This window comes from Pteropus medius, unplaced genomic scaffold, assembly GCF_902729225.1.
Source record: "Pteropus medius unplaced genomic scaffold, Ma_sr-lr_union100, whole genome shotgun sequence".
In the NCBI taxonomy this organism is placed as follows: Eukaryota; Metazoa; Chordata; class Mammalia; order Chiroptera; family Pteropodidae; genus Pteropus; species Pteropus medius.
This window is the reverse complement of record NW_024347791.1, coordinates 7153286-7179970: the sequence shown is the minus strand read 5'-3', so window position 1 is coordinate 7179970 and position 26685 is coordinate 7153286. Positions and strand designations below refer to the sequence as shown.

The 26685-nt window shown below is 37.7% G+C and overlaps 3 protein-coding genes across 19 annotated transcripts in view; 1 reads left to right on the top strand and 2 right to left on the bottom strand.

Annotated features, from left to right (window-relative positions):
- Window positions 1–119: 119 nt before the first annotated feature.
- Window positions 120–6083, bottom strand: UQCC6 (ubiquinol-cytochrome c reductase complex assembly factor 6). 2 transcript variants are annotated; one of them, XM_039877945.1, is made up of 3 exons: window positions 5881–6083; window positions 2885–3002; window positions 120–1192 (listed from the first exon to the last, which is right to left on the bottom strand). In XM_039877945.1, exons 1-3 carry the CDS (start codon window positions 5892–5894, stop codon window positions 1097–1099), a joined length of 228 nt encoding a protein of 75 aa, XP_039733879.1. In that variant the 5' UTR covers window positions 5895–6083; the 3' UTR covers window positions 120–1096. The 2 variants fall into 2 exon arrangements, with proteins under 2 accessions (XP_039733879.1, XP_039733878.1); XM_039877944.1 differs by having other exon boundaries at window positions 2885–3050; window positions 5881–6079.
- Window positions 6084–6502: 419 nt separating this feature from the next.
- On the top strand, window positions 6503–24141 carry TDG (thymine DNA glycosylase). Of its 2 annotated transcripts, none has more exons than XM_039877927.1 (10): window positions 6503–6525; window positions 13973–14115; window positions 16114–16373; window positions 17166–17235; window positions 18365–18500; window positions 18699–18781; window positions 18861–18955; window positions 21088–21259; window positions 21676–21801; window positions 22215–24141. In XM_039877927.1, exons 1-10 carry the CDS (start codon window positions 6503–6505, stop codon window positions 22343–22345), a joined length of 1239 nt encoding a protein of 412 aa, XP_039733861.1. In that variant the 3' UTR covers window positions 22346–24141. The 2 variants fall into 2 exon arrangements, with proteins under 2 accessions (XP_039733861.1, XP_039733860.1); XM_039877926.1 differs by having other exon boundaries at window positions 22212–24141.
- Window positions 24142–24262: 121 nt separating this feature from the next.
- The window catches only part of GLT8D2 (glycosyltransferase 8 domain containing 2), a 34623-nt gene continuing 32200 nt past the window's right edge, over window positions 24263–26685 (bottom strand). For 12 of the 15 annotated variants that reach the window (XM_039877941.1, XM_039877934.1, XM_039877937.1 and 9 more), the window contains one exon: window positions 24598–24869. In XM_039877941.1, coding sequence (XP_039733875.1) covers window positions 24697–24869 — 173 coding nt within the window. In that variant the 3' untranslated portion in view covers window positions 24598–24696. Of the gene's footprint in view, window positions 24870–24897; window positions 25799–26685 lie in introns of those variants that run through there. The other 3 variants (XM_039877928.1, XR_005656148.1, XM_039877942.1) reach the window with 3 other exon arrangements.

Genomic DNA, 26685 nt, shown 5'->3' with positions numbered 1-26685 from the left:
GCCCTGAACAGAAAGCTAACTGTTCTATAAATTACTTTTGTTCTGTATTTAGACTCAGAAAAGTTGAAATGTTTATATCAGTTTCCTGGGGCTGCCACAAGAAAGTACCACAAACTGGGTAGCTTAAGAAAACAGAAATTTATTCTCTCACAATTCTGGAAGCCAGAAGTCTGAAGTCCAGGTGTCAGCAGGGCCATAACCTGAGACTCTGGACAGAGTCCTTCCTTGCCTCTTCCTAGCTTCTGGTGGTCGCCTTTGATCCTTGGTGTTGCCCGGCCATTCGCTGCATCACTCCAGTCTTTGCTGTTGTCACATGATGTTCTCTCTGTCTTTAAATGGCATTTTCCTCTTCTTTTAAAGACACCATTTGTATTGGATCAGAGCCCACCCTAATGACCTCATCTTAACTCGGTTCCACTTGCAAAGACCCTATTCCCAAATAAGGTTACATTCACCTGTACTGGGCAGGGAGCAGGGTGGGAGACACAATTCAACCCATGACATGCTCATTTAAGTTTTCCAGTTATCTTTAAATATATTTCATAAGAAAAATTGCTAACATGATTTCTCAAATTTGGAGGTAAAGAAATTGTGACAGTCTAAGTCACAATTATTATAATTTTGTTATGTATACAATTCCAAATGAACTTCAAACTTTAAATATTTCAACTTAATTTGTTAACAGTACTTTCCAATCTTTAGAAAAACATTAACTTAGCACCATAAGCACTCATTGTCAATGCTACTTTTATTATAGTTAATTTACAATTCCTATTTGTTGTTATACTCAAGCTTATTTGGAGAAACAATCAAGGGCAAGAGTCATTGTAAATACTCTATCTTACATTATATTCACAACTAAATATCTATCAAACCACATTCAAGAAGCTGATGATATAAGCTTTGGCAGTTTTCAAGAACCATTGGTCAAACCATAAATAAATCTCAGTGCATTAGTTAATATCTACTGAGCACCTCCTCTTGTAGTTAGAATTGTATTAGGTACTTAAGGACAAGTAGTTTGACAATAAATTTCAAAAATATATATTTAAGACATTATTTACAGAGTTCTTGGCAAAGTTGTATTTTGAGGTTTCTATTGCTGAGAAATTTGAGGTTTGTGTTGTCTCTCCTTCAGTCCCAAAAGCTCTGTTTTGAGTTCTCCAGGCTTTGGTGGAATTTCAGGTATTGTCTGTAGATAAATAAACAAACACAGATGCCACTGCTTTCTTAGACTATAATTAAATGTGACCTGAAAGAATTCAAAGAGAGTAAAGAGTGAAAATGAACAAAAATTTCCCTGCTACTCTAAGATAAATCTTTATTATGAGAACCCACAGTTGATCTAAGTCCCTTTCCAGCCCTATATTAAATACATGACTCTATCATCTAAGCTATGTCTTAAGTACTACAGGACTTACAGAGGGAGAGTTTACATCACTATCAATTGATGGATCACAAATTTGAATAAAGCTTTCCATATTTGGATAGTCATTCCTGCACTATTTATTGACTCTCCACCATGCATAAAGCAGTGAGCAAAAAAATACATAAAACTGCCTTCAAGAAAGGTGGTCAGGAAAGGCCTGAGGTGACTTTTTTTGGTAAGGCTTTAGTGAGATATAATTCAATACCATACCATTCACCCATTTATATAATTCCATGGCTTTTCGTATATTCACAAAATTGTGCATCCATCACTACAATATATTTTAGAGCTTTTTCATCACCCTCAAAAGAAACTCCAACACATTAGCAGTCACTCCCATTTCCACACAGCCAAGCCACTGCCCTAGGTAACCATTAATATTTTTGTCTCTATAGATGCATCTATTCCAGACATTTCATATAAATGGAATCATATGATAGGTGGTCTTTTGTGACTAGTTTCTTTCACTTAACATGTTTTCAAGGTTCATGCTGTCACGTATATCAGTACTTCATTTCCTTTTAGGACCAAATAATATTCCATTATATGCATATACCACATTTTATTTGTCCTCTTATCAGTTGATGAACATTTGGATTGTTTCTACCTTTTGGTTCTTAGAAATAACAGTTCTGTGAACATTTGCATACAAGTTTTTGTGTGGACATGTGTTTTCATTTCTCTTGAGTATAAACCTAGAAGTAGAATAGCTGGTATATGATCACTCTGTTTAACTGTTTGAGGAACTGCCAGACTTTTCCACAGCAGCTGCACCACTTTACATTCCTAACAGCACTTTGAGGAGTCTAGTTCCTCCACATTCTCACCGACACTTGTCATTAGCTGTTTTTTAAATTAATAGCCATCAAAATGGTTATGAAGTGGTATCTTATTGTAGCACAGGCCTTTTGTAGAGCTTACATTCTAGTGGACGAAACAAAGAACAAAGAGAAATAGGAATAAAATAATTGCAAATTTTGACAAGCACTCTGTGGGAAAAGACTGAGACACGACAGCAGAGGAGCAATCCTTTTGAAGCTGTCCAAAGGACCCTCATAGCTGGAAGAGGTATCTGAGCAGACATTTGAAGTTTTGAAGAAGGAAACAAAGCCAAGATCTGGGAGAAATGCATTCTGAGAAAAAGCGTGGCTCTGAGGTGGGAACAAGGCTGGATGAGTTTGAGAAACAGCTAGGAAGCTGTTGTGGCTCCAAGAGGCAACACAGAGTAAATGGTATAATAAAGCCAGTGGCAAGAAGATGCCAGACTGTGTAAGACCTTGAGATTGCGTATGATTTCTGTGTAAGAGGAGGACATACATTGCTCTAAATTGCAATGGGATGCCATCCTAAGGTTTTCGGCCCAGGGTAGGTGTGCTCCTGGTTTAAGATCACTTTTTCTGCTGTAGAGAGAATGGAGTGGTCCAAGAGTGAAGAACAGGACCCTCCCGCACTCACCAGGTCCGGCCGGTAGTATCTGTGCACCACTTCAGCCCCTGCGAACATGGCCAAGAGGCTGGCTGTGACCATTTTCACGTAGGTGGTCCAGGGCACGCCTGCGGGCATGGTCGGTGGGCTAGATGGGGAGCGAAGAGCGTAGTGTTGAAAGGTTCTCGGCTCACAACTAAAGGAAATAAGCGACACAGCAGTGGAGGGGCGGAGTCAGAACACTTGGGTTTTCTCCCACCCCAGCGCCCCAGTGTCCTTGTTTATGACGCAAGGACACTGAGAGGACGAACGTCCTTCCAGGCCTAAGACCAGCCTTCAATGGTTTCTTAGTGTCAGGGGTTGGGCCTTCAGAATTTAAAGACAGCTCTTGAGTAGAAAGCAGAAGGCCAACCGCGCGTGGTTTTCCCACGCCCCTTCAAACTCTTGGTTAGAGTATGGCAGACCCCGTTCCCACTGGCCCTACAGGGAGAGACTATACCGCGGAGGGCACAGGCGCTCCGCCGCGGGTCAGAGTGCAGGAGGAAGTGCACGAGGAGGTGCGCTCAGGAGCCAGAGCAGACAGCCAGCGGGCGGGACCAAAAGTTTAGGGGTGGAAGGCAGCGCCGGACGAAAAAGCAGGGGCACTGCTGGCGCGGGCATGTGACCTGGGCGGAAGTGGGACTTAGGGCCGGATCCAGTCTTTTTTTTCACTGATTACCGGTCTTTTCCCAGCCCTGAGCTTTTGTCGCGCTCATCACTCTCCCTAGAGTAGGATTTCCCTGGCAGATGTCGAATTGTGGGATCGGCTCTTGGCTGGATTATTGCATCATTTGTCCTTCCTTGTGCCAGGCATCCTTTGATACCTGAAACAGCCGCATCAAGACAGCTATGCCCTTATGTTTTGGCGCTACTGGAAAAAAGGAAACCAGAAATGGACTACTTAATCTCTCCATTTTTAGATTGTGCTTTGGTTATGGGTTGATTTTTGATAAGCAAAAAGTTAATGCAAGACTGAATTCTGAAGGTGTATGGTTGCACGTATAACATGAATCGTGATACACTTTTTAAACATTTATGGAGGTACATTTGACACAAAATAAACCACATATTTAAAACACACAATTTGATGGTTTGACGTGTACACCTGTGTAACTATTCTTACAATCAAAATAATGAACATATCTGCCACCCGAAAAGTTTTTTTTTCGATGCCTTTTTCTTTTTTAAAATTTATTTTCAATTATATATAGTTAACCCAAAAAGATTCTTTGTGCCTCTAATCCCTCCATGTCACCTCCTTCCCTGGGCAACCACTTTAAGCAAGCTTATCTGGTTAAGAGAGGGAGAATTGTGACGAAAAGAGACAAGGTGAAGTGACTTGGCCCTTCTTTTGTTGTCCTATCATACAAGGTGTCTTTGAAGTAGAGACATAATTTGGCAAAGACATTTCTTCTAGGTTCCCCCAAGCTCTGGTACGCAAGGCTCACAGGTGGAACAAGTTTGTCTTCCAGACTCAGATTCTGTGTGAGAGACACACTGATGAGACAGGAGCCACTTTGCTGTGACTGCTTTACCATTTCCAAGTTCAATGTCCTGCTTCCCAACAACTCTTCTAGGAAACACTTCCTTTTGCGAGATAAAACTAAGTAGAGGTCCTTGGTCTGCTGAGGTTATGAATGGAGCTGGCAGACCCAGAACTGGCAGCACCCCAAAGAGATGGAGATCCTTGCTACCCAACTGTAACTCTTCCTGAGTGAAAACCACCTGAGAAAAGCTTGCAGCTTTTTACACACTTTCAGTCACCAGAATTCTCTCTGAAATCAGTGAGGCAAGCCACCCACCTTAAAACTTTTCTAGACCCTGGCCTTGAGTGATGAGAAAAACCAGAGAGAGAAAATGGGCTGTTGTTCATTCATTAATTCAACAAATAGTCAAGGAATACCTACTGTTTTTATTGATCTCAGCCTATCAATAACCAATGTTGCAGCTGAATCAGCCCTTATGGTTCTTATTTTTATTGCTAGACACCATCCAGCTATAACCATCAGAAAACACTGAAAAGATATATATTATTTACAAGACCTGGAAATTACACAGCACACCTGGGGCCACACAGCGAGGTGCAAGGTGGGAGCCTGAGGTTTCACTGGTTTACTCTTCATCAGTGAATTTAAAATAGAAGAGTGGAAATTTAAATAGGAAGAAAAAAAAGTAGCCCAAATGGTCTATTATTCAAATCAATCAAGATATCTAAAACAAAAGAGCCTCAGCTAGGGCAGGTGGACTGGCGGCTACTTATGTAGTTGAGTGTCTGGCAATGTGTTTGTTTTAGAAAACCAATCTATGAAGTTGATGCCTCTCTGAAATGAATGCCCTGGCAATCAAAGCTTAAGTTAGGCACTCGCATTACAAAAAGAAAAAAAAGCCAGGATCTATATATACCTACCATGAGTGAGATTCTGAGTAATACCTACTACGAAACAGTATTTGTAAAAGCTCTCAAAATAATTTTAAATATTGTTTTATTTAAGCAATTGATATAATACAAATTAATCATTCTATATTTACTCATGAAAGCCCTTTCCTGGTTCCCAGAATACATAAGACACACGAAGCACAGAGCTACAGCCAACTCCCAGCTTGAAAGCTACATTGCTGAGAAAATGAATCATTGTTGTAAGCCACTGAGATTTTGGCGTCATCTGTTACCACGGCTTAACTAGGGAAAGCTGACTAATACAGTAGCCAAATTTCTCATCATGAAAACTAGAGAAAAAGTATATCTCCATTGTTATTTAATGAAGACCTTGTACAAACACTAGTGACAACTTGAGAATAAAACAAAAACCAGCTGTAAAAAGAAAAATGGATAGTCTGGAAGGTTATAAGGAAAAAGTGATGTTTGAATGGCATCTACTATCATAGACTTCAAACGTTAATATTTTTACACACCCAAAGCAAAGCAGACAATAGTTTATGTTAAGTTTTACATTTTACAAAGCAGTTTTACAATCACCTCAACCTACAGATTAAAAGTCATAGGCCCAGATGTTACACGGGCCTTGTATCTGGTTTTCCGGTTCCACCGTTTCTTCTTCCTCCTCCATCGCGATTGCTAATTAATGCAAAAGTTTTTAATCGGGAAAAAATTGAGGTCGGAAAGACCTGGATGATCCTGACGGATAAGCATAACCGCCCCACATACACAGCACCCCAAAAAGACATCACCAACTCACCCCCACCATCCGCCCACCACCGAAGAGTCGGGGTGGACAAAAGCTTACGTCAGCAGAGCGCTCCCCCGCCCTCCCTTTTCGTCCTCCACCCTTCCCGAAAGGCTAAGCTGCGCGCAGGAGCAGCGAGACCGGAACCAATGTGATTGGCCTACCCTACATCACGTGACTCCCACAAGTCGTGGGATTTGGCTCCGAGTGAACGGAAGCACCGCGCAAAAGTGGGTTTGCGCTGGGGGGAGGGGGAACTAGAAGCTTGTGGGAGGAGCTTGAGCGTTAGCGGCTGTCCCAGTTCTTCCAGCATTCGTGTCCAAGCCTTTGGTTATTGTCATACCGCTGTACATACGCCGTACTACAGCGACCAGTCGCTCGTTCGTCTGACAGGAGTAGCCGTTCGCGCGAGCGGCACCAGGGAATGGAAGCGGAGAACGTGGACAGGTAAGGCCCGGGCGGGGTGCCGCCGCTGCCCCCGCGCCCTTCGCGCCCCTTGCGGCAGGGCCGGCGGGCGCACTCACGCACGCACGCATGCACGTAGGGGTCTTTAAGTGCCGCGGGCACAGTACAAAGGCCGGGGCTGCGCGTGCGCAATGCCGGCCTTCTCTGGCCACTCCTCACCCGGACAGGTGATGGGATGACTCCGGCACCTGGACCACTCTCTTCCTTCCTTTCCGGCATTTAGCCGTCTTTGAAATGTGTTAGTACGCAACCAGCAGGTTTGTATTGATATTTCTGGTTGCCATTGTTGATTACATTGTTCTTCACCCTTCATTATGCAAAGAGTTGTAGAGATAGAGTAGCACGTATACCTGCAGGAGTTTTTCACTTTAGAATTAGTAGATTTACTGTGGCTTCCCTCCCCCAACAGCGATGTCACGGGCCGCAAGGTAGATAACATTGCCATGCTAGAGACTATGGATAACACTCCCAAGAAGGCATCCAAAAAATGTCTTCAAGTGGTCTTGGAGACGAACTTCAGAATCTACATTCAATATGTCCTTTGGAGACTGTTAGATGCGTGGAGAGAATGTTTTGTAAAAGAAATTTTGAAATTTGAACTGGCAGAAAACCAAATGAAAAACTAAAGAGTTATATATGGTAACAGTGTGTTTTTCAAAAAGTGATGACTTATATTGGGATAAAATGCCATTAGATCTACAAAGAATTATCCTCTCTGGCTAATGGGCCCTGAACTTAGGCAAGTACTCTGGGCCTGTTCATGTCTGTAAAAGGGTATCTCCAGAATCTAGTTCTCATATCCTGTGAATGGGGTGTTTTTTAGGAGTTACGTAACCAGAATAGTCAGTTTAGGAGATACATGTAGAAAAGTGGGGACTTTATCCTGACTTTGTGAATCAAATCCTGAAATAAAGTACTCCACTTTTTTCCCAAAAGACTTTACAAATAAAAGAATTCACCAGAACTGTGGAAATCACTCTCACCTTTGTAATTTTACTTCAGATCAGAATTGGAACCTGGGTACAACTTACCATCAAATGAATTACATGTTATGAGACCATGTAGGTGTCTTATACAGCAAAGAAATAGGTCTCAATTACAGTGTTTAACTCAAAACTGTCTTATATTTTGCTTTCACTTCATCCATTAGGTTATAGGCCATTTTTTATTCTGACTTGCAAAACTTTAACCACAAAAAATATGGAGAATTCTGTGTTAATACTGTGAGGAGTTTATTCTTAGGGATTCTGAAGTGACAGGCCCCAGGTGATCCTGAGAAAGTGGTTCTCTGTCACCCTTACTTTGTGCTAATCAAGGAATGGAATGGAATGCTGGGTGGGTGGTAATGAATTTGTTTTTTATTTTGGAAGATTAATTTCAAAAAGTTCAAAGAAAAATTCTATGGCTATAGAACCTTTAAAAGAGAAAAGATAGTTCAAGAGTCATAGCCAGCACTTAGAGGAAAAAAAAGAAGAGGATCAGTATGTTTCTAATGAGATCAGGCATGAAAAGGACACTTACCAGAGATGGAAGTAGAATGCCAAATCAGATACGACTAGAAGAGTGTGGACTGGAATATTGTGACACAGACCACTGAGAATATAGACATGAAATATTAACCCTCAGATGAGATCAGACATTCCAGAAATGTTAAAGAGACCAAGAAGAACATTTTTTAGTTTGGGATGGACAACAAGAAAGAAAAGAAAGATTTGAGTTTTCTGCCTGCTTTACTGGCATGGTGTTAACAATGACAGAAGACATAAGCACTTAGTTCTGATTTTGATTTTGCTTCTGATATGTTAAGGAAAATGATTGTAGACTGGAAATGCAAAATGAATGTAAGAGGTTTAAAGCTCAAGGTCAATGAGGGCAGTTCAAAGAACTTTTAGCTGCTGTAACAGAAATTGTATTTCCTGGCTTTGGATTTTAAGTGAGAGGCCAGACTATAGCAGTCTTTAAGAACTTATGGACAATAACAGAGGGGCCTGAAGCCTGAAAATAAACATGTGAGTCCCTATTTCTTCCAAAGATGGAATCTATCCTCTAATTTATTTACTTTGATCCTAAACAAAATATTTACTTCTCAGTGGTTATTAAGCATATTTAAAAGAAACTAGTGACCACTATACTGTAGTATAAATTCAGAAAAAAGCAAGACCAACCAAGCTAGGTTCATTCCCTTTTAGACAATAATACTAGATTAGACAGCATCAGAAGGATGATGAGGTACTTAAAATATTCAGTCATCCTGCTGTCTTTATTATTGTTACAGCAAATTTACTGTATATCACTATTTTAAGTGTTTTACATGTGTTAACTAATTTAACCCTCATAACCAATAAATTAGGTGCAACTATGCCCAGGTGTGGAAGCCAGGACATAAAGAACTTGCCTACAGAGCTAGTAAATGGCAGATCTGAAATTTGAACCCAGGCAGTGTGGCTTCAAAAGCCTGCTTCCTTAACTGTGCCAAACCTCTTTTTTTTGTGGGCAAGATGAAGATGGACTGATGGCAGTCTAATTACATGAAATAAAAACTGGTTTACCGCTGAGTCAAGGGCAGGCTGAAAAGAGGTCTATACTGATGTGCCATTTAGTTCTACCTTAACTTTGCTCTCTTCATAAGTTTAACAACTTTCAGGTGCTAATGAAATGTGTCAGTGACCTAGCTCTGGGAGGGGTTTGTGGAATTGATAGTTCGAATCAGAATCTAGATCAACTGAACTGGCCGGAATGGTGAATCATCTTTTATAAAAAGAGGCACCATCCTGTACTTACGTACGGGAAAATTAATCATACAAGTGTGAGATGAGAGAAAGATGATAAAAGGGCAGTTTTCAGAGATGGCGAACTCAGAATGAATCAACAATATGATGTGGGTGCCAGTAACAATAATGGAATGGGTTGTGTACTGTGTCTCCATAATGAGAAACTTGATAGCCCTGCTCAGTTTCAGGATGATGAGGCTATATCTGGAGTATTTTTATTTTCTTTGCTTCTGAGCCCCCCGAAATGACCAAATTGTGAGAAACTTTGAAATCATACTGTACGGAGAGTAGTTAAATGAACTGGGGACTCTGGCTCATTCTGAATCTTTGTGTTGACAGTTTCTAGTAGATAGTGCACAGGAAGTACCCAGTACTGCATGGTGAATACACACACTCTACTTAGCAATATTGAATGTAGTTTTTTAAATAGTTACGGTGATATTCCATCATAGTTTATATAACTAGTCCTTTTTAGTTGAGCTTTTGGATTATTTAGCATCGATTGTTACTTTTGTAAGTATTCAGTGTTGTATGTGCTGGTTTAAATGAAAATAATAAAATGTTCCTATAGACTGAATATGTCCTTCCAGAATTCATATGTTGAAACCTACCCCTCAATATGATTGTATTTGGAGGTAAGGGACCTTTGGGAAGTGATTAGGTCATGAGGGCAGAGCCCTACAAAGTGACATTAGTGTTCTTATAAAAGAGGTCCCACAGAGTCCTCTCACCCCTTCTGCCATGTGAAGTACAGCAAGAAGGTGGCCCTCTGTGAACCCGGAAGTGGGCCCTCACCAGACACTAACTCTGCTGGCACCTCAAACATGGACTTTCCAACCTCCAAAACTGTGAGAAATAAATTATTTGTTGTTCATTAGCCACCTAGTCTATGGTATTGCATTATAGGAGCCTGAATGGAATAAGACAAATATATTTAGAAAGAGCAACTTAAATCTTTAAAATAGTGGAAAATAACTGTAGATTAGAGAAGTTGGACTTGTTCATTTTAGAAAAAAAACCTTACAGAGTTAGTTTTTAAAATACAGCAAAATCCGAATTAACTGGACTCCTCAGTTGTGGTGTGCGTGCACGTGTGTACGCCCATGTGTGTATGTTTTGGAAAAGACTATCAGAAAATACACGGTGCATCAAATTCAGACAGTTATAAAAACCAATCCTTTGAGCACTGTTACTCAAGAGAAGGGGAGAGGAAGCTATGGAGGCTAGGAGAGAAGGAAGGGTTAACAGCAGGGAAAAGAGAGGTAGTGCAGAACAGTTGTGGGAACAAACATAAATGATAGGGAAAAAAGCGAACTAGGGGAAATAAAGTCATTCATACTTATAAGTTTGATATCAGGGTGTTTTAGAAAATAATTCTTTGGGGCGCATCCAGAGTCTGGACAGATTTGGTTCGATTTCCTACACATTCTCCCTGTATCACCAAATCTCACCCCTCATTTTCATGGTAAGGGACCACAGGTCCTAAAAGGATGAACGACTTGACTAAGTGCTCTTTTGTTGCTGTTTCTTAGACAATTATTGTTCATAAACATTGCAGAATTCTGAATTATGAAGTGACTTTTACCATGTATAAATACAACAAATGTATTTAAGAAATATTGTCACAGTAAAGTTGAAAGAGATTATGCTGATTACAAATATAACTATTATGAGATAAAAGAAAATTATATTATCCAGAACTCTTTAACTTCCCAGCCTTCAAGTTCATGAATGCTTTTGTACAGAGGTAATGCTTTCTTCTGCCAAGTAATTAAGAGTGTTGTAATCCACTTTCTTTCCTTTTGTTCTGGCTATTAAGAAGCTGTTATGATGATCAGGCTAAAGTTAAGGTTCAAAGAGCATATATTTGCACAGAACTTACACATTCTATTTTCCATAGCTTCATTTTTTTTTAATTTCTTTTCTTATTTAATTCACCATAAAGTGCCAGAGATCATTTTTAGAAGATTAAGGGAAACATCAGTATTATAGATACATTTCTAGATTCCTTTCAAAATTGATATGTATCTCTAAAATAAACTCCAGGTTTTTTTTTTTTAATCTTCATTTCCATCAACTGATTTTGAAAATACTAATTTTCACTTTCTGAGCCTCAGAATTTCTAAAGATGCTGAATGACCCCTAAATATGCTAAGGGAGCCACATTTTATAAATTTATTTTTTTAAAGTTCAGAACCTTTTTGTAATATGAAGGGCGGCTCCCTAATTTATGTATTTTAAGTTTGGATTTTTGTGAAGTGCTCAAAATGGGACACATCTGTGAAACTCAGAGTGGTAGGTTGCCTTCCTGACAGTGTGACCAGACTAAGAACAGACCTCATGCATTCTTTTGGCCACTCATTTATTGTGACCACACATCTTTACTCTTATATATTACAGCTGAAAGAGGCTGTTATTGTCTCGGTAAAACTGCCACTGGCCACAACCAAAAGTCACAGTTTGTTTTATTAGCATTTCCAGATAGTAACTGCGCACGATCTCACAATGTAACCTAGCCTTATCCAACTTCTCATTAGAATATTTAAATCAGAAATATTGAGCAACCAACATTTTGACAATTTATTGAAAAGAGCTATGAGTAGTATTAAAGAAAAGTGTGAAAAAAGGACATTTTACGTTATACTGGCTACAGTTTAAGCACTTCACTTCTCTTCATTTTTACATTTTAACTTCTTGTCTACATATTTTCCCTATATGTAGCCTTAGTTTACAATACTATTTTGTATTTTTTCCCCCACTTTAAAATATACATTAAACAAACGTGGTTCCATAGTATAGCAGTTAGCACATCTGCTTTACACACAGAAGGTCCTCGGTTCACACCCCAGTGAAGCCACGGTCCATGGTCTACAGCCAGGCCACTCTGAACAAGCCCCATCCCGTCTGGCAGGGTCGGGCCTGGTTAGTACTTGGATGGGAGACCACCTAGGAAGACCAGGTGATGTAGGCATAAATAATAATAAATAAATAAATAAAATATGCATTAAACATTTTCTGTGCTTTTACAGAATATTAATACATTTAATTTTTAGGAGCTGCATCATATTTTCTCATTAATTTTTATTGAGTCATATCATTTTTTAATATAATTTGAGAACAATATATTTAAGGAAATAAAATTCTTAAGATCCAGTTTAATATTTTCCCACTAATTTGTAACCTTTTTAAAATCAACTTACTCTTAAAGATTGCTTGAAGTAAAAATGCCTCTGAGTGGTTTGTCCGTTGTGTAAACGGGATTGGGCCCCTGTTTTTCTTTGAGAATCTAACATCCAGCCCAACCACCATAGACAGTCTGTTACCCTGTACCTGTGTCAGCCATTTACCCTTTTCCAAGGGAATGCTTTAGTTTGCCTTTTTAAAAAACAATTTTATTAAGGTCTGATTTACTTGCTATAAAGTTGACCCATTTAAAGTGTGCTTGCTGCTAGTTTGCCTTTTTAATCTCTACTTTCCGAGCTACCTGCCTTCCTCCACATTCATAGAGAAAGAAAACTAGTGAGTAGAGCATCTTGCCACAGAAAATAGGATTTTCTCTTCAAATGGTCAATGGCACTCGTCTACTTTATTTCTTAGTGTTTTTTTCCCCATTACCTGTTTAGTGGTATTATTTGAGTTTCATAAAATGTGTTTATTTCCATAACTTTGTGCTCTTGCAGCCGCTTGAGAGAGTCATTTGTGGTTATCAGAAATATTTTTTGGAAATTGTTTTCCGGGAAGGCCTAAGTCCCCTACAATGAACAAAATACTCAGAATATTTTGAACAGAGTTTAAATAATGTTCAGAATAGAGGTTTAGAGTGGATTTTCCTGTAGATTTGTAGACATTTACAAAATATCCATTTCTAGTCCTCAGTGCCAAAAAGCAAAAACCCAGCAACAATTAAGAAACAGAGCCAATGAAAAAATAAATAAACAGGCAAATAAACCAACAGAGAACTTTAAATTGGAGGAAGGGTGACTACATGGTGACATGGTGACTATAGCTAATAACACTGTATTACATACTTGGAAGTTGCTAAGAGAGTAGATCATAAATGTTCTTACCATAAAAAAGAAATGGTAATTATGTGACTTGATGGAGTGTAAGCTTAAAGCTGTGGTAGCAGTCACTTTGCAGTAGGTAAGTGTATCGAATCAACACGTCATACACCTTAAACTTATACATTATATGTCAGTTTTATCTCGGTAAAGCTGAGAAGGGGAGTTAGGCTGCCGGGGCAGTTAGAGTAGAGGGGATCTTTGTGACAAGAGGAGTGCACACTGAGGGTAGGAACACAGATTGCTTTTATGGACATTTTAACCCTGTTTGGTGGCCTTTCAAGTTTCTGTACTAGAAAGTTCCCATTTCAGAGAAAATACAGGCTGACTTGACAGGACTGGTAAGTTTTAATGATCACACATCTTGTCATTAAACCATGTGAGAGTTAATTAATGTTTGGTTAGTAGGCACTCAGCAAAGGTGAGTTGAATGTGTACATATGAGCCTAGATCTTCCTCCTCTCTTTTCACCTATTTTCAACTCAAAATAAACACTATAGTCTGGTTTCAAAATATTTGGATACTGAAGATTTTTTTTAGCTAGTCACTTAAACTTACATTTGGGTAATTTTATCCTCATGTCTTACATTCTTTCAGTTGTTCACTGCAGCAAGCTCAAGCTTTTTATTCCTTGCCATTTCAACACATGATGGCCGAAGCCCCTGATATGGAAGTTACGAATGAACAGCAAAGGTCAGCAGAAGTTCCAGACCCAGCTCCTGCTCAGGAACCTGTCCAAGGTAGTTTTCACTGGGACAGGACAGAAAATTAGCTATTGGATCAGCCAGTTTATTTAAGAAAGGGTTTAATGATAAATTTTAGCTTGATTTTAGTGTTAAAAATTTGAATCCACTTTTTAAGTACTTAGTATGTTCCAGGTACCGCGATAGATTTGGGGGGAATAAAAGAATGTGGATCCTGCCATAAAATGTCTCATAATCTAGTAAGGGAAAATGATAAGTCAACACACATTTTGCCTCAACACACAAAGCAATGAAGAGGGCATAGGATGCTGGGAGAGCTCACGGGGTTGGCACCCAGCTCGGATTGAGGCTCAGAAGCAGCTTTTCAGACCTCTAAAACTCAAAGGTGAGGAGACTTTATCCTCATGAAGAATGAGATGGGGAAAATTCCAGGCCGAGGGAGCAGCATGTGCCAAAGCACAGACGCAAAGAAGCATGACATGGTGATTCCCTGTCATTAGAGTCTGGAGTATAGCAAAGAAATAGTGTTTAACCTAAAGAGTATATATATCCTGTCCTGAAAGCAATAGTGAATAGAGAGCTGTTAAAAGAATGTAAGCAGAGGGTGACTTAAATATAATAGTATTTTAAAATATCAGCCTGGAAGTATTACAGAGGATAGATTGGATGGTAGAGAGCAAGCAGAACTTGGAGGCAAGGAGTGGATTAGAGACAATAATCCAGGGACGGAATGAGGACCTGAAGGGGTGGAGAAGGACAGAATTAGGAACTACTCAGAAGGTGGCATTACTTGGCCATGGTAAATGGATTTCATGTGGGGAACAAGGGAGAAAGAGGAGTCTGGAAGAAACTCCTAGGTAATTAGGATGAAGGAGATAACTATTCACCAAGACAGAGAATTAGAATAAGTTTGGAAGTTGGGAGGGTGGAGAGAAGGTAATGATTTTTTCCAGTGTAGCAATATTGTAGGAGAAACGTGTTCACGGTTCCAGTTTATGATTCCAGGAACACTTCTGACTCCACTGCATTGGAGCTACCTCTGCCCTTGGCTCCTGTTCTGGGCAGGCAGCACCAGGGCTTCCCCAGCTACAAGCCAATGGATGTGGACCCTTCGGCATAGGGAGTGGCTACAGCAATGTGAGGCAGAAAAAGGGAAGGACGGGAAGCTGGGTTGGGGAAATGCAGGAGCCTGAGAGATTATGAGAGGTGTTGAAGAACAGGGTGAGAAAACCAAGGCTTCCTGTTGGATATGTTAGGTCAGTGGTTCTTGGCCAGGGGCGATTTTTCCCCCCAAAGGACATTTGTGTTGTCTGGAGACACCTTTGATCATCATGACTGACAGGATACTGCTGGCATCTAGTGGGCAGACGCCAAGGTTGCTGTTAAATATAGAATGTTAAATATTCTATAATGTACAAGACAGGCCCCCACAACCAAAAATTATTCAGCCTAAAATGTCAGTACCGAGATGGAGAAACTCTACTTTAGGTCCTGATATCAGATCCCTCGTCTTGCCTTTTGAAAAAATCTTGCCAGCTAGAGATTTAATCCTCTGCATTTCTAAATTCACCTCTTCGACTGTGTGTGGACTAGAATAGCCGTTTGAGGTTTTGTCTCCTGCTAGAAATTTGGGGGAAATTGAGTTCAGATGTTTCCCTTTCTCCTTGTCTTTCTCTTTATTCTTTCATTCATTTACTTAACTATTTATGTATTTACATTTAGAATTCTTATACATAGTGTGTAGATGTTTTGCATCCGTGGGGAGGCCAAGATGCCAGGTAGGATTGTGTGGAAAATCAGTCATTGGTTATTATGGACATTTCATCCCAAGAACAGCCAGTGGAAAAAGGAAGGTGAAGGATGAGGCCACATGAACTATGTTCTAAGGTGAAACAAGGGGAAGATATTGCAGAGAAGACTGATGTTGGGAAGTAGATAAAAAGGATGTTGATTGGGTGACTTTTCTGAGAAGGCTGCCTAAAGTTTATAATTACAGTTTTCTGCATCTGCATCCTGGAAATCATTGTGTTTCAGAGACTCCAAAAGGAAGGAAGCGAAAACCCAGAACAGCAGCACCAAAAAAACCAGTGGAACCCAAGAAACCTGCTGAGGCCAAAAAATCTGCTGAGGCCAAAAAATCTGCCAAGTCCACCAAATCAAAAGAAAAGCAAGAAAAAATTACAGACACGTTTAAAGTGAAAAGGAAAGTTGACCGTTTTAATGGCGTTTCAGAAGCTGAACTTTTGACCAAGACTCTCCCAGACATTTTGACCTTCAATCTGGACATCGTGATTGTAAGGATTTTTGTCCTCATTTGGTTTTATAAATAGCATTGGTGGATTAATTAGCTTTCCTTGCAAATAATTTTGCTGAAAAGAACCTTTTCTAACAGTCCTTTTGGTATTTAAATGGTGTCACCTTCATGAGATGGTTTTATATGAGAGTGTTTAAGAGGGTGGGCTCCAGACTGGGCTGCCTGGTTTCCAGTCCTGCCACACGGATGTGACCATAGATAAGGATGTGACCCTTAACTGTCACTGGTGAAATGGGTGATAACAGTGCCTCCCTCATAGGGTTGCAGTTAAATAAAATAATCCATGTGAATCATGTAGATTACATGACACCTGTGAGTTCTCCATAAGTGACAACACTGATTTTGAACTTTGGTTTTTATCCATAATTTTAAGAAACATCAGCATACAAACAACTGTAGATGATGCGCGGAGTAAGCTGCTTTTGGAGAGTTGAGAAGCAGACTTGTGACTGGACCTGGGCTCGGGTTGGCTGGTCGCTGCAGGACCTTGCTCTTTCCATGCCAGTTGTGTGGGGCTGGGGGCCAGGGGATATGAAGAGGTGAAACTGGTGTTTAAAAACAACAGCAACACTTTTAATTTACAGGCAACTTGTTTCCTCAGAATGGAATACTTTGTTTAGATCAAGAGTAGGCAATTGGTAAACAATATTGCTTGTGATGTCAGACTGAATTTTTACTTTAATAAATTTAGTTTTGCCCACCACTGCTCCACGGAAACCCCAAGGCTTAAAGCCTACTTTTCAGGACTAAAACGTATAAACATTTTTTGTAGATCGGCATAAACCCGGGACTGATGGCTGCTTACAAAGGGCACCATTACCCTGGACCTGGAAACCATTTTTGTAAGTGGTTACTTTTTTTTATTATTTTACTTTTAAACTAGATTATCTTTGTTAATAGTTTACTGGTTTTTTTCTTAAACCAAATTGTGTTTTTAATAAGAGAGATTTTATACGTGTATAAATAACCATATGTGTTTTCCATGTGTGTGCACAAAAGTCAAAGGTTTGAAATGATATGTCACTGTTAACGTTTCGGTTTATGAGAGCCATGGAGAGGAATACTTTCTCTTGTTTGAATTATTTCAAATGAGTTTTACTTTCTTTTTTTTTTAAAGATTTTTTTTTTATCTACAGACATAGTAACAATATGTTGTACAAATATATACAGAATATCGACCTTTCCAAATTTCTACTGATCATGTTTCTTAGGAAAGATGAAATGCCTTGATCAGTGGCAGTCAAGTCACAGTAGTTAAGAAATGCTGTGATTAGAGAGATGCTCTACAGGTACTTTGTATCTAACACAAAATAGTATTAAAGACCCTCATCCTTGTAGAGTGAGCTTTAAAACCAAGTATAACTATTGTTTTATTGTCCTGTATATGTAAGTCACCTTACCTAACACTGCCTAATAGGACTAGGCATGCAGAAGGCCTTCAGGAGATACAAGCTGGTTATCTAAGTAACATTAAAAACACTTAGGGTAAATGATAGTATGTGTTTTTGGAACTAAGAACATATTGTCTCTATTTTTTTTTAAGTTTTCTTGCGAAGTTTGAACCTTTCATTTTCTCCACAGTCAGAGTGTTTGAATGTTGAATCCGTTGACGTCTATTTATTTGTTTGAGGTATTCCAGGGGCAGGTGGTGGTATCACCAATTATAAGAAAAGAAAACAGACCATTTCAGAGTTTCCTACACTAACTAGCTGTGTATTCTTGACAGGCATTTACCTTAACCCACTGCGTAAAGGTGATAATAATAGTTATATCTCCTAAGATAATTATGATTAAATGAGATAATCCATGCAAAAGGCTTGTCATAGTAATGTAGTACCTTCTCGATATGGTATTTGACCTATTTTATAATCTTTTTTTTTTTTTGAGAATAGACTGTAGACTGCCACATGAATCCATAGGGCAAAAACCTTTGACATTCTACAGAAATAAACTGAACCCTCTTTTTCACAGGGAAGTGTCTCTTTATGTCAGGACTGAGTGAGGTCCAGCTGAACCATATGGATGATCACACGTTACCAGGAAAATATGGTATTGGATTTACCAATATGGTGGAAAGGACGACACCGGGCAGCAAGGATCTTTCCAGGTAATTATGTGACACTTATTGGTTGGAACCTTGACCATTCTGGTGCCTCATGGACTCTAGGAATACCATATGTATCTAGTTCAAGTTGAGCTTAACAAGGAGTATATGAATTGATCTTTTGGTGAAAGCTATCTGAATTTAACCATATTATAAATATCGCCAAACTTATATTTTGACTACTTTTTAATTCAATTTTAGTAAAGAATTTCGTGAAGGAGGACGTATTCTAGTGCAGAAATTACAGAAATATCAGCCACGAATAGCAGTGTTTAATGGAAAATGTAAGATTTTCTTTTAAATTTCATCTTTTTTCTTTAATAACATTATGGGCAATGTAAATATGTTTGTATTTCATTTTAGGTATTTATGAAATTTTTAGTAAAGAAGTTTTTGGAGTAAAGGTTAAGAACTTAGAATTTGGACTTCAACCCCATAAGATTCCAGACACAGAAACTGTAAGTCCTTAAAATTACAAGTGTAAATCACCTAAATATGAATCTTTTTTCTAGCTAGTTTTCCCTTTTTATTTGTCATATCCACTGTAATTATGCCATGAAAAAAAGACCACACTGTATTTTATTAAATAATATCTATCAACTTGAACTAATAGTTGCAAATTAATTCAGATACTGTTATAGTTTTGTTAGAACAAGAAACATTTATCAGATAACTATCTTAATGGCTAAAATACTGAGAGGAGTTGGCTCACTACATTCACAATGTATTTAATGGCATAGTCTTAATCAAACTCAAGTGGGTTAGCCCTTATTCAGTTGTGAAACAAATATGTAAATATAGACGTCTTGATTAGTGAAACTGCTGATTGCCTTGTTTATATATATCGGTCCCCTTTCATTTTAGAGTCACGTACTAGTACAGTCCCATTGCAGACACATCCAGCCAGCCTGACTGGCACTTGGTGCTATTGTCTTACACGTAAAGGTTCACGAAATAACTCAGTAGTGTTCAAATTTTATCGTTTCTGCAGAGCTTCTGCAGACATTTAGTTCAAATTTTGTTTCTTAAATATAGTTTTAAGTTTTGTTTACAGCTTTTTAAAAAACAACACACATGCACAGACCCATGTGTTATAGATAGCATTTCAAGTGATGGAGAAGCTGCTGTGCTGACAGGTGTTTGTGGAGACCTCAGAATAAAGTTTCTGCCACCTACGTACATTTGAACTTCCCATTTTTAAATTGCTTCTGTTTTTAATTTCGTATGAATACGCAGTTGGTAAAGTAGGTTGTAGCACTGCTCTTTCTTTAAATTGAGGCCTACCCTCATCTACTCGGATAAAATTGTACAAATGAGTTTGCTACTTCCTATAGAATACTGAATTATTGCCCCTTCAATGCCAGATGAGGCTCAGTCAGGTACATTTCTTAATTATGTGATCATAGTAGTACAATAATAAGTGAATTTGAATCATATCATGATAGGTCATTTAAGCTCTAATAATGAGCTGTGAGTAAAATTATCTTTTAAAATTTATTCTTATCATAAAATATTCACAGTTATTGATAATGTTAGTGGTTCATCTTTGAAACAAAAAAATCTTTTTCAAATTTCTGAATCATTTTAATTGAATATCTTGAGATTAGAAAATGTGCTGTTATGAACCTGGTAGCATTTGCACGTACATATCTTTGTGAATCAGTATTTTCTAGGTGCTTCATAAACAAAACAAAATAAGTAATATTTTTTTCTGTAATACATGGTATGGAGGCCAATTTAAAAATTGTAGAAATTGCAACTGAAAACTCTATAATCTAGTAGCCTTCCTCTTTTATACATAAAAGAGGTACATAGTTATGTATTTTGTTATGTTCTGTGAAGGACCGTTTGTTGCCATCATCCAAAATGATAAATGTAAAAGTCTTTCTCCCTAGCCATTCCATTTCTAGGAATTTATCTAACAGATATGCTCACACATATTCTAAATCAAATATGTACAAGGGGTTTTCACTATAGCTTACAGTATTAAAAGATTAGAAACAACCTAAATGCCCACAGTTGGGCTCTGGTTAAATATATATGAAAAGTACTACACAGAAAAAAAGTTCTTTTTACTCTGATAAAGATATCCGATAGAGAATTTTCTCCAAAGCAAGGTACAGGACGGGGAATAGAGCATGTTACCATTTGTGTGTGTTTTTAAAGCAGGGAGGGAGAATACACATTTCAGACACATTTGATTTTATATTTATGGAACACTTCTGGAACTAGCAACTTTGATTGCCCTTGGGGAAGAGAACCACGTAGAGAATCGGGAGGCAAAACTTTTCATTGTAAACTTAAATGCCTTTTCTGCCTTTAGAATTATGCACCATATATTTATTATTAAGAAGAAAAGACGATTGATAGGTGAACATTGTGGGGGTGGAGTCTCATCGTTTTTGATTTATCGACTTTGTAATAAGTAGATATTGCAATTTTCAATGCAAACATCTACTTTTATTGGTTTTGCATATATCAATACCTGGCAAGAATCAAGTTATTAACTCCAAGAAATTTTCTAATCTCAATATGAATGGATTCAAAAGAATTATAAGATTCCTATAACTACAAAATTTTACGATTCTAGCTCTGCTATGTTATGCCGTCATCCAGTGCAAGGTGCGCTCAGTTTCCTCGAGCCCAAGACAAAGTTCATTACTACATTAAGCTGAAAGACTTAAGAGATCAGTTGAAAGGCATTGAACGAAACACAGATGTTCAAGAGGTGCAATATACATTTGACCTGCAGCTTGCCCAAGGTGTGTCACCATTATCAATCCTTGTGTTCATTTCATGTATATATATGTTAAAGAAGGTATGTCGTGGATTTAAAAGCAGGAGAAAATTATATTTGCAGGCAGAGTGGTCTTATAATGGGTCCTAGGGTGTTGAAATATTCCTTTCCCAAGGTCTTCTATCTACTCTAGGCGCTCCTGCAGATATTGACAATATGAGAAGCATAGTAGCCCACCTACAGTTAAATCTTATAGGCTTTTATAGTTCTTACGAGGTAATTTGGTATATATTACAAAGAGTTTGAGAGAGTATAGCAAAAGGTGTATCTCGGTATACATGAACATTCAGGAAAAAGATTGCTTCATCATGATTTCTGAATAAAGCTATTTTTAAATTGTTGTACAAAATCAGTTTTAATTCCCTTTTACTCTCCTCACAGAGGATGCAAAGAAGATGGCTGTTAAGGAAGAAAAATATGATCCGGGTTATGAAGCAGCGTATGGTGGTGTTTATAGTGAAAATCTGTGCAATAGTGAACCTTGCAGTTTTTCTTCAAATGGGCTGAGTATGTTCCCCTCCCTGTGTTTGTTCCTTTCAAAGACTTGGTTTTGTCAGGATTGGGCAAAATAAAAATTTAAGAGTAGATTATTGAAAAATGGGAATGGTAATATAAAAATGTATTAAGTGACTTATAGAGAAAATCTGATGGTTATTTAATGTTTACACAAACTTTTACAGCTCATTTTTTTAAGTCACTGATTCTAATAAGCCATCCTAGTTGCATTTCCCTCTTTAAATAACAAATGAGTATTTATTAGTTCTACATCTAAAGATAGAACAGAAACTTATAACTGTGTTCAAGAAGTTTGCTTAATTATTTTAATAACAGTTTTCCTTCACTGGACAGTTAAAATTTCCTAATACGATCATCTGAAGCTTTTAAGCAAAATAAACTAACATTCTTTTCTTCCCCAGCAGCTGACAGTGGAGAATCAACTTTCAGTGACATTCCGAATGGGCAGTGGATGAGCCAGTCATTTGCAGACCAGATTCCTTCCTTTAATAATCACTGTGGGACGCAAGGACAGCAGGAAGGAAACCACGCTTAAGAACAGTGTTTCTCAGCTCTACTCAGATGCCTCAGTTTTAATGCAATTATCAAGAACTGGCCTTCAGTTTGCCGACTGAAGTATTTTATTAGTGTTTTACTCTGGTGATATAATCATAGTACAGTTGTGTGGTAGAATCAACTGTATGAATCTATGTAGTTTGGAAGGAAAAAAGTAGGGTTTTTTGTATATGAGTTTTTGTATTTGAATTAACCGTCATTCCAGCATTTTATAAACTGTTTTTCATTTCTGAAGAAATTGGTTTTCTTTAGGGAGTCACTTTTAATCTAATTTTGAAATGCTACAGTCTGAATTTTTATACTTGATTTTTAACTGTGCATAAACTCAGATGCACCATTATTCCTTTTATGCCTAAGAAGGGCATGCTAACAATAAGAATTACCACCGGTAAAGAGGCAAATGTGTTGATTTTCATATGTGAAGTTAAGCTTCAGCAGAGTCTCATTTGGTAGTTTTTAGTGGAGTTTGCTGGGCTCCCTGAGTCATAGTCATACTCAGAACTCTTTGCTTTACCAGTGGTGAACATTTGTGAGCGTTGCTTAGTAGTGCAAATATGGAGTGTGGTCTTGCAGCAGCAAGGCTAACCTGGCCTTACCTGACAGGGCATTGAGCCCTGACTTGGGCCCTCCTCGCCCCCTGTGTTAATCTTCTAGCAGGCAGAAACTATTCTGCTGGAATGGTAGGTTCCAGAGAATGCAGCTGACCTTTTAAATTTTACTTCATCTGTGTTTTACTTGAGAGATATACATTTGATAGGGAAGGAACTGAATTTCTCAAAATCATTGTTCGAATTTTATCCTCCTTGGCTTTTAAAGATGTAACATGGAAAGTGATGAGAAATGAACTTTCAGGGTGAGCAACCAAGATGCTGGAGGTGTTTGATAATCTTATTTAAACTGGTGCTTTATGTACATGAAATCCACTAATATAAACAATGTTTCTTGCTAGGTAAATCTAATAAGCCAATCATTTTAAAAATTCTTTCTCTGCATCATTGCTGTTTGTTACTGTGGACTGAGTGAATCTCATGGCGAGGCTGGTTTGAAGTAATGTACCTTTGTGATTTTCTAATGCATTTTCTATGGTGCTACAAATAGTCCAGACTACTAGGCCTGGTGGATATAAAGCTGGGTACTTGGAAATGCCATTTGCATTTACTCCCGATAACTTATACCCAAGGAGCATGCTTTTCAACATGAAAATATTTATCAAGTGTGTTTTTTTTCTAAGATGTTATATGGCCTATTCCTTTTATAATAAGAAAAATCCTTATTGTGAATCTTAAGATGCTTTTTAGCTGTGGCTATGATGGATTTATTTTTCCTTTAGGTCAAGCTGTGTAAAAGTCATTCATGTTATTTAAATCATGTACTGTACTCCTGTTTACACGGATGTTTTGTGCAGGTGCTTTGAAGAGCCTTACATCAGGGATTAGGAACAACTGAATTATTTTTTCATGGGACTATGTAAAGCATGTAACTAGGTATTGCTTTGGTATATAATAATTTGTAGCCTTACAATGGATTTTTTTTTTTATTTAAGTGGAGAAAATACCCTTTAAATTATGATGGACACTCAGTAGAGAATGAGTCTGAGGATTTTCCAAGCATAAAACAAATAATGGTGTTTTTCATTAAATATGACAGATGAGTAGTACATGTTAATATATCCTATCTGTGACAATATGAGACTTTTTCATTGAGTAATTTTGAAAGTTTTAAAATTCATTTGAAAGTCTGATGGTTTTTACAATAAAAAAATATTAAGAATGATTACTCTTAAGTTGCAGGCTTTTCTGTCATAAGACTTATTGTTATTCTTTCCCCCTTTACACCTGAGATCAGTCTACTGTCTATTATACTTCACGTGTAGGACCCTCTATATTAATGAAAATTATTAAAAATCTATGACTTTTATTTTTTCAAACATTCAGGTTTTAAATGTAATACAGAAGACAAGATTGACAATGTCTTGTGAAAAATACATTTAGAAATTTAAAAAATTTTTAGATGCAAACTGTCAATGAGTTAAGCAAATTGCTGAAACGCAGATGAGTTTCCAGCAATATATTTTACTCACATAATCTTGATTTCCATAATTACCACTTAGACCTAAGGAAGTAAATCGATAACCTGTATGATCCAAGTATTATTTGTACACAGTTTTTTTATATTGTGGATCATAACTTATGACATATTCATATTAATATATGAATATTTTATCACAATAAGTGTATCAAAGATACTGTTCATAAAGAATGATGGTCTAGTAGGCTACAAATGGACAAGTCCACATTTTTACACAGAAAATATCTAAAACGTCAAGTTGCATCAGCTACTGTGGTGACTAAGCTGAAATATCCCCGCAGGGTCAGGAACAAACCAGCTTTCCCACAGGTCGTTGTGCACGCTGGGGAAGTCCCAGGGTTTGTGTCTTCCATTCCAGTGGAGCAGTTTTGCCTCTTGCAGAAAATGCTCCGAATATCTGGTATCGGGATTCCAGCCTTCATTGTGTTTAGAGAAAAACAATAGGCTTGTTAGAAAATAAAATGTTCATATTAATTATTGAATACAGGTTCATTATTTCAAAAGTTAAACAAATCAAAGAATATACAATGAAGACTCTACCACGTACTGAAAATCTCCCAAATAACCACTGTTAAGAGTTTCTCATGAAATCCTTTCAGTAACGTTCTACCTGCACACCAGTCTGGAGGTAAATATGTACATGTATATGTTATATACGTGTGTGTGTGTGTATATAAACACATTTTTTAATTTATTCGTAACTTGCCTTTTTAAATTACTGTCTTAGGAAACTTTCCACACCAGCTTTATTGAATTTCCACATATGGATTTATTGAATTATTTTTAATGACTACATAGAATGAATATATGATTATTTAGCAGGTTCCTTCTCAGGGACATTTAGGCTGTTTCTGTCCCTTCACTAGCATAAACAATGCTAAATGAACAGTCTTCCATGCATGTCTTGTGCATGTGTATAAATATATCTGTAGGATAAAATCTTGTAGCTGGAATTGCTAGATTGAAAGGTGTACCTTTTTGATAGGAGATTGCCAAATCGTCCCCAGAAGGGTTTATAAGTTTCCCTCCCACTTAGAGTTTATAGTTGTTTTTCTACGTTTTTCTCTCAATATTTTCCTTTAAGTGGTCTTATTTCCCTCAACATTTTCCTTTAAGTGGTCTCACTTTTACCATGTAAAATAACTAAGATTAAGATCTACTTTTTAACAAACAGCTATCTTCATTTGAGTATTAGTCCCCTCATAAGAAATAACTTAGAGACTGTATTTACCCTAATATTACTGTTGCTCAGAATATTTGTAGAATATCTCTTCCAAAAGTACATTAAGATCTTGTGAATGTAAATCTTTTTTTAAGATATCCTGTATAGTGTTAAATTTTCTTTCTAAGAAAAGGAATTTTATATTTTTAAAAAACCAAAAGTCCACTGAGTAAAGAGAGAGAATACCTAGATTATGTTATTCTAGTTTAACATGATATAAGAAAAAAAAAGTCTTGTCTTACATTATTCATAAACATAGTTGTGAAGGCAGTTGCAGCAGAAGAGCTTGGTGTTGCAGGCAATAGAGGCCTAATTGGAAAAATTATCAACTTCCAAAGAATCTACAAAGGCGATGCTCACTGGGAAGAGGCACCTTCATGTGAGAAGTCGTCACAGAGTAGGACAGCATCTCTCAGCTCCATGACTGAAGGACTGCGTAGGGACTTGCGATTTTGCTTTTAGCTAAGTATGTTTCACAAATTTTTAAAATCTTAAGCCTCCCTGTTGAGGCTCAAACTTAATACCCATGAGCGTTAACATTGCTTTCTGCTTTCATAACACTCTAAAAACTGAGTCATTTTTCAAATGATCATTGTGTAGATTTACTTTGCAAATCGACCCTGATTCCAAAACTTTCAGCACAGAATAGGTTCTGTTCTACAAAGAAAAATGACTTCTTTCCCTTGGGAAGATCCTGCTCCTTCCTACTTGTCGATAAGTAGATGTTTCACAAAATGTAATTCTGAGTGTCTGTTCCAAGGTCATAAAATAATCTAACCTTATTGATCTAAGTTCTGCATAGTTTTTCTTACACAATATTTCTTAAAGACATTCTCCTTTGATGGGATTTTCTGCACATTCATTACATGGATATGTTGATATTTGGCTTAACAGTGAACTCAATATTATTATAAATCAAATCAGACAGAACAATAGTGTCCTTAACATCCCTGTGTCACTCTTAACATGCATACAGATGCTCAGGAAAATCAGGGAAGATTCTGGTAATG

Bases quoted from the DNA above. Each gene is read 5' to 3' on its own strand.
- UQCC6 (XM_039877944.1), bottom strand. The intron at 1,193-2,884 runs GTGAGTGCGGGA...ATTTATCTACAG, and splicing joins GATACTACCGGCCGGACCTG to ACAATACCTGAAATTCCACC.
- TDG (XM_039877926.1), top strand. From the start codon at position 6,503: ATGGAAGCGGAGAACGTGGACAG. The intron at 14,116-16,113 runs GTAGTTTTCACT...ATTGTGTTTCAG, and splicing joins TGCTCAGGAACCTGTCCAAG to AGACTCCAAAAGGAAGGAAG. The intron at 16,374-17,165 runs GTAAGGATTTTT...CATTTTTTGTAG, and splicing joins TCAATCTGGACATCGTGATT to ATCGGCATAAACCCGGGACT.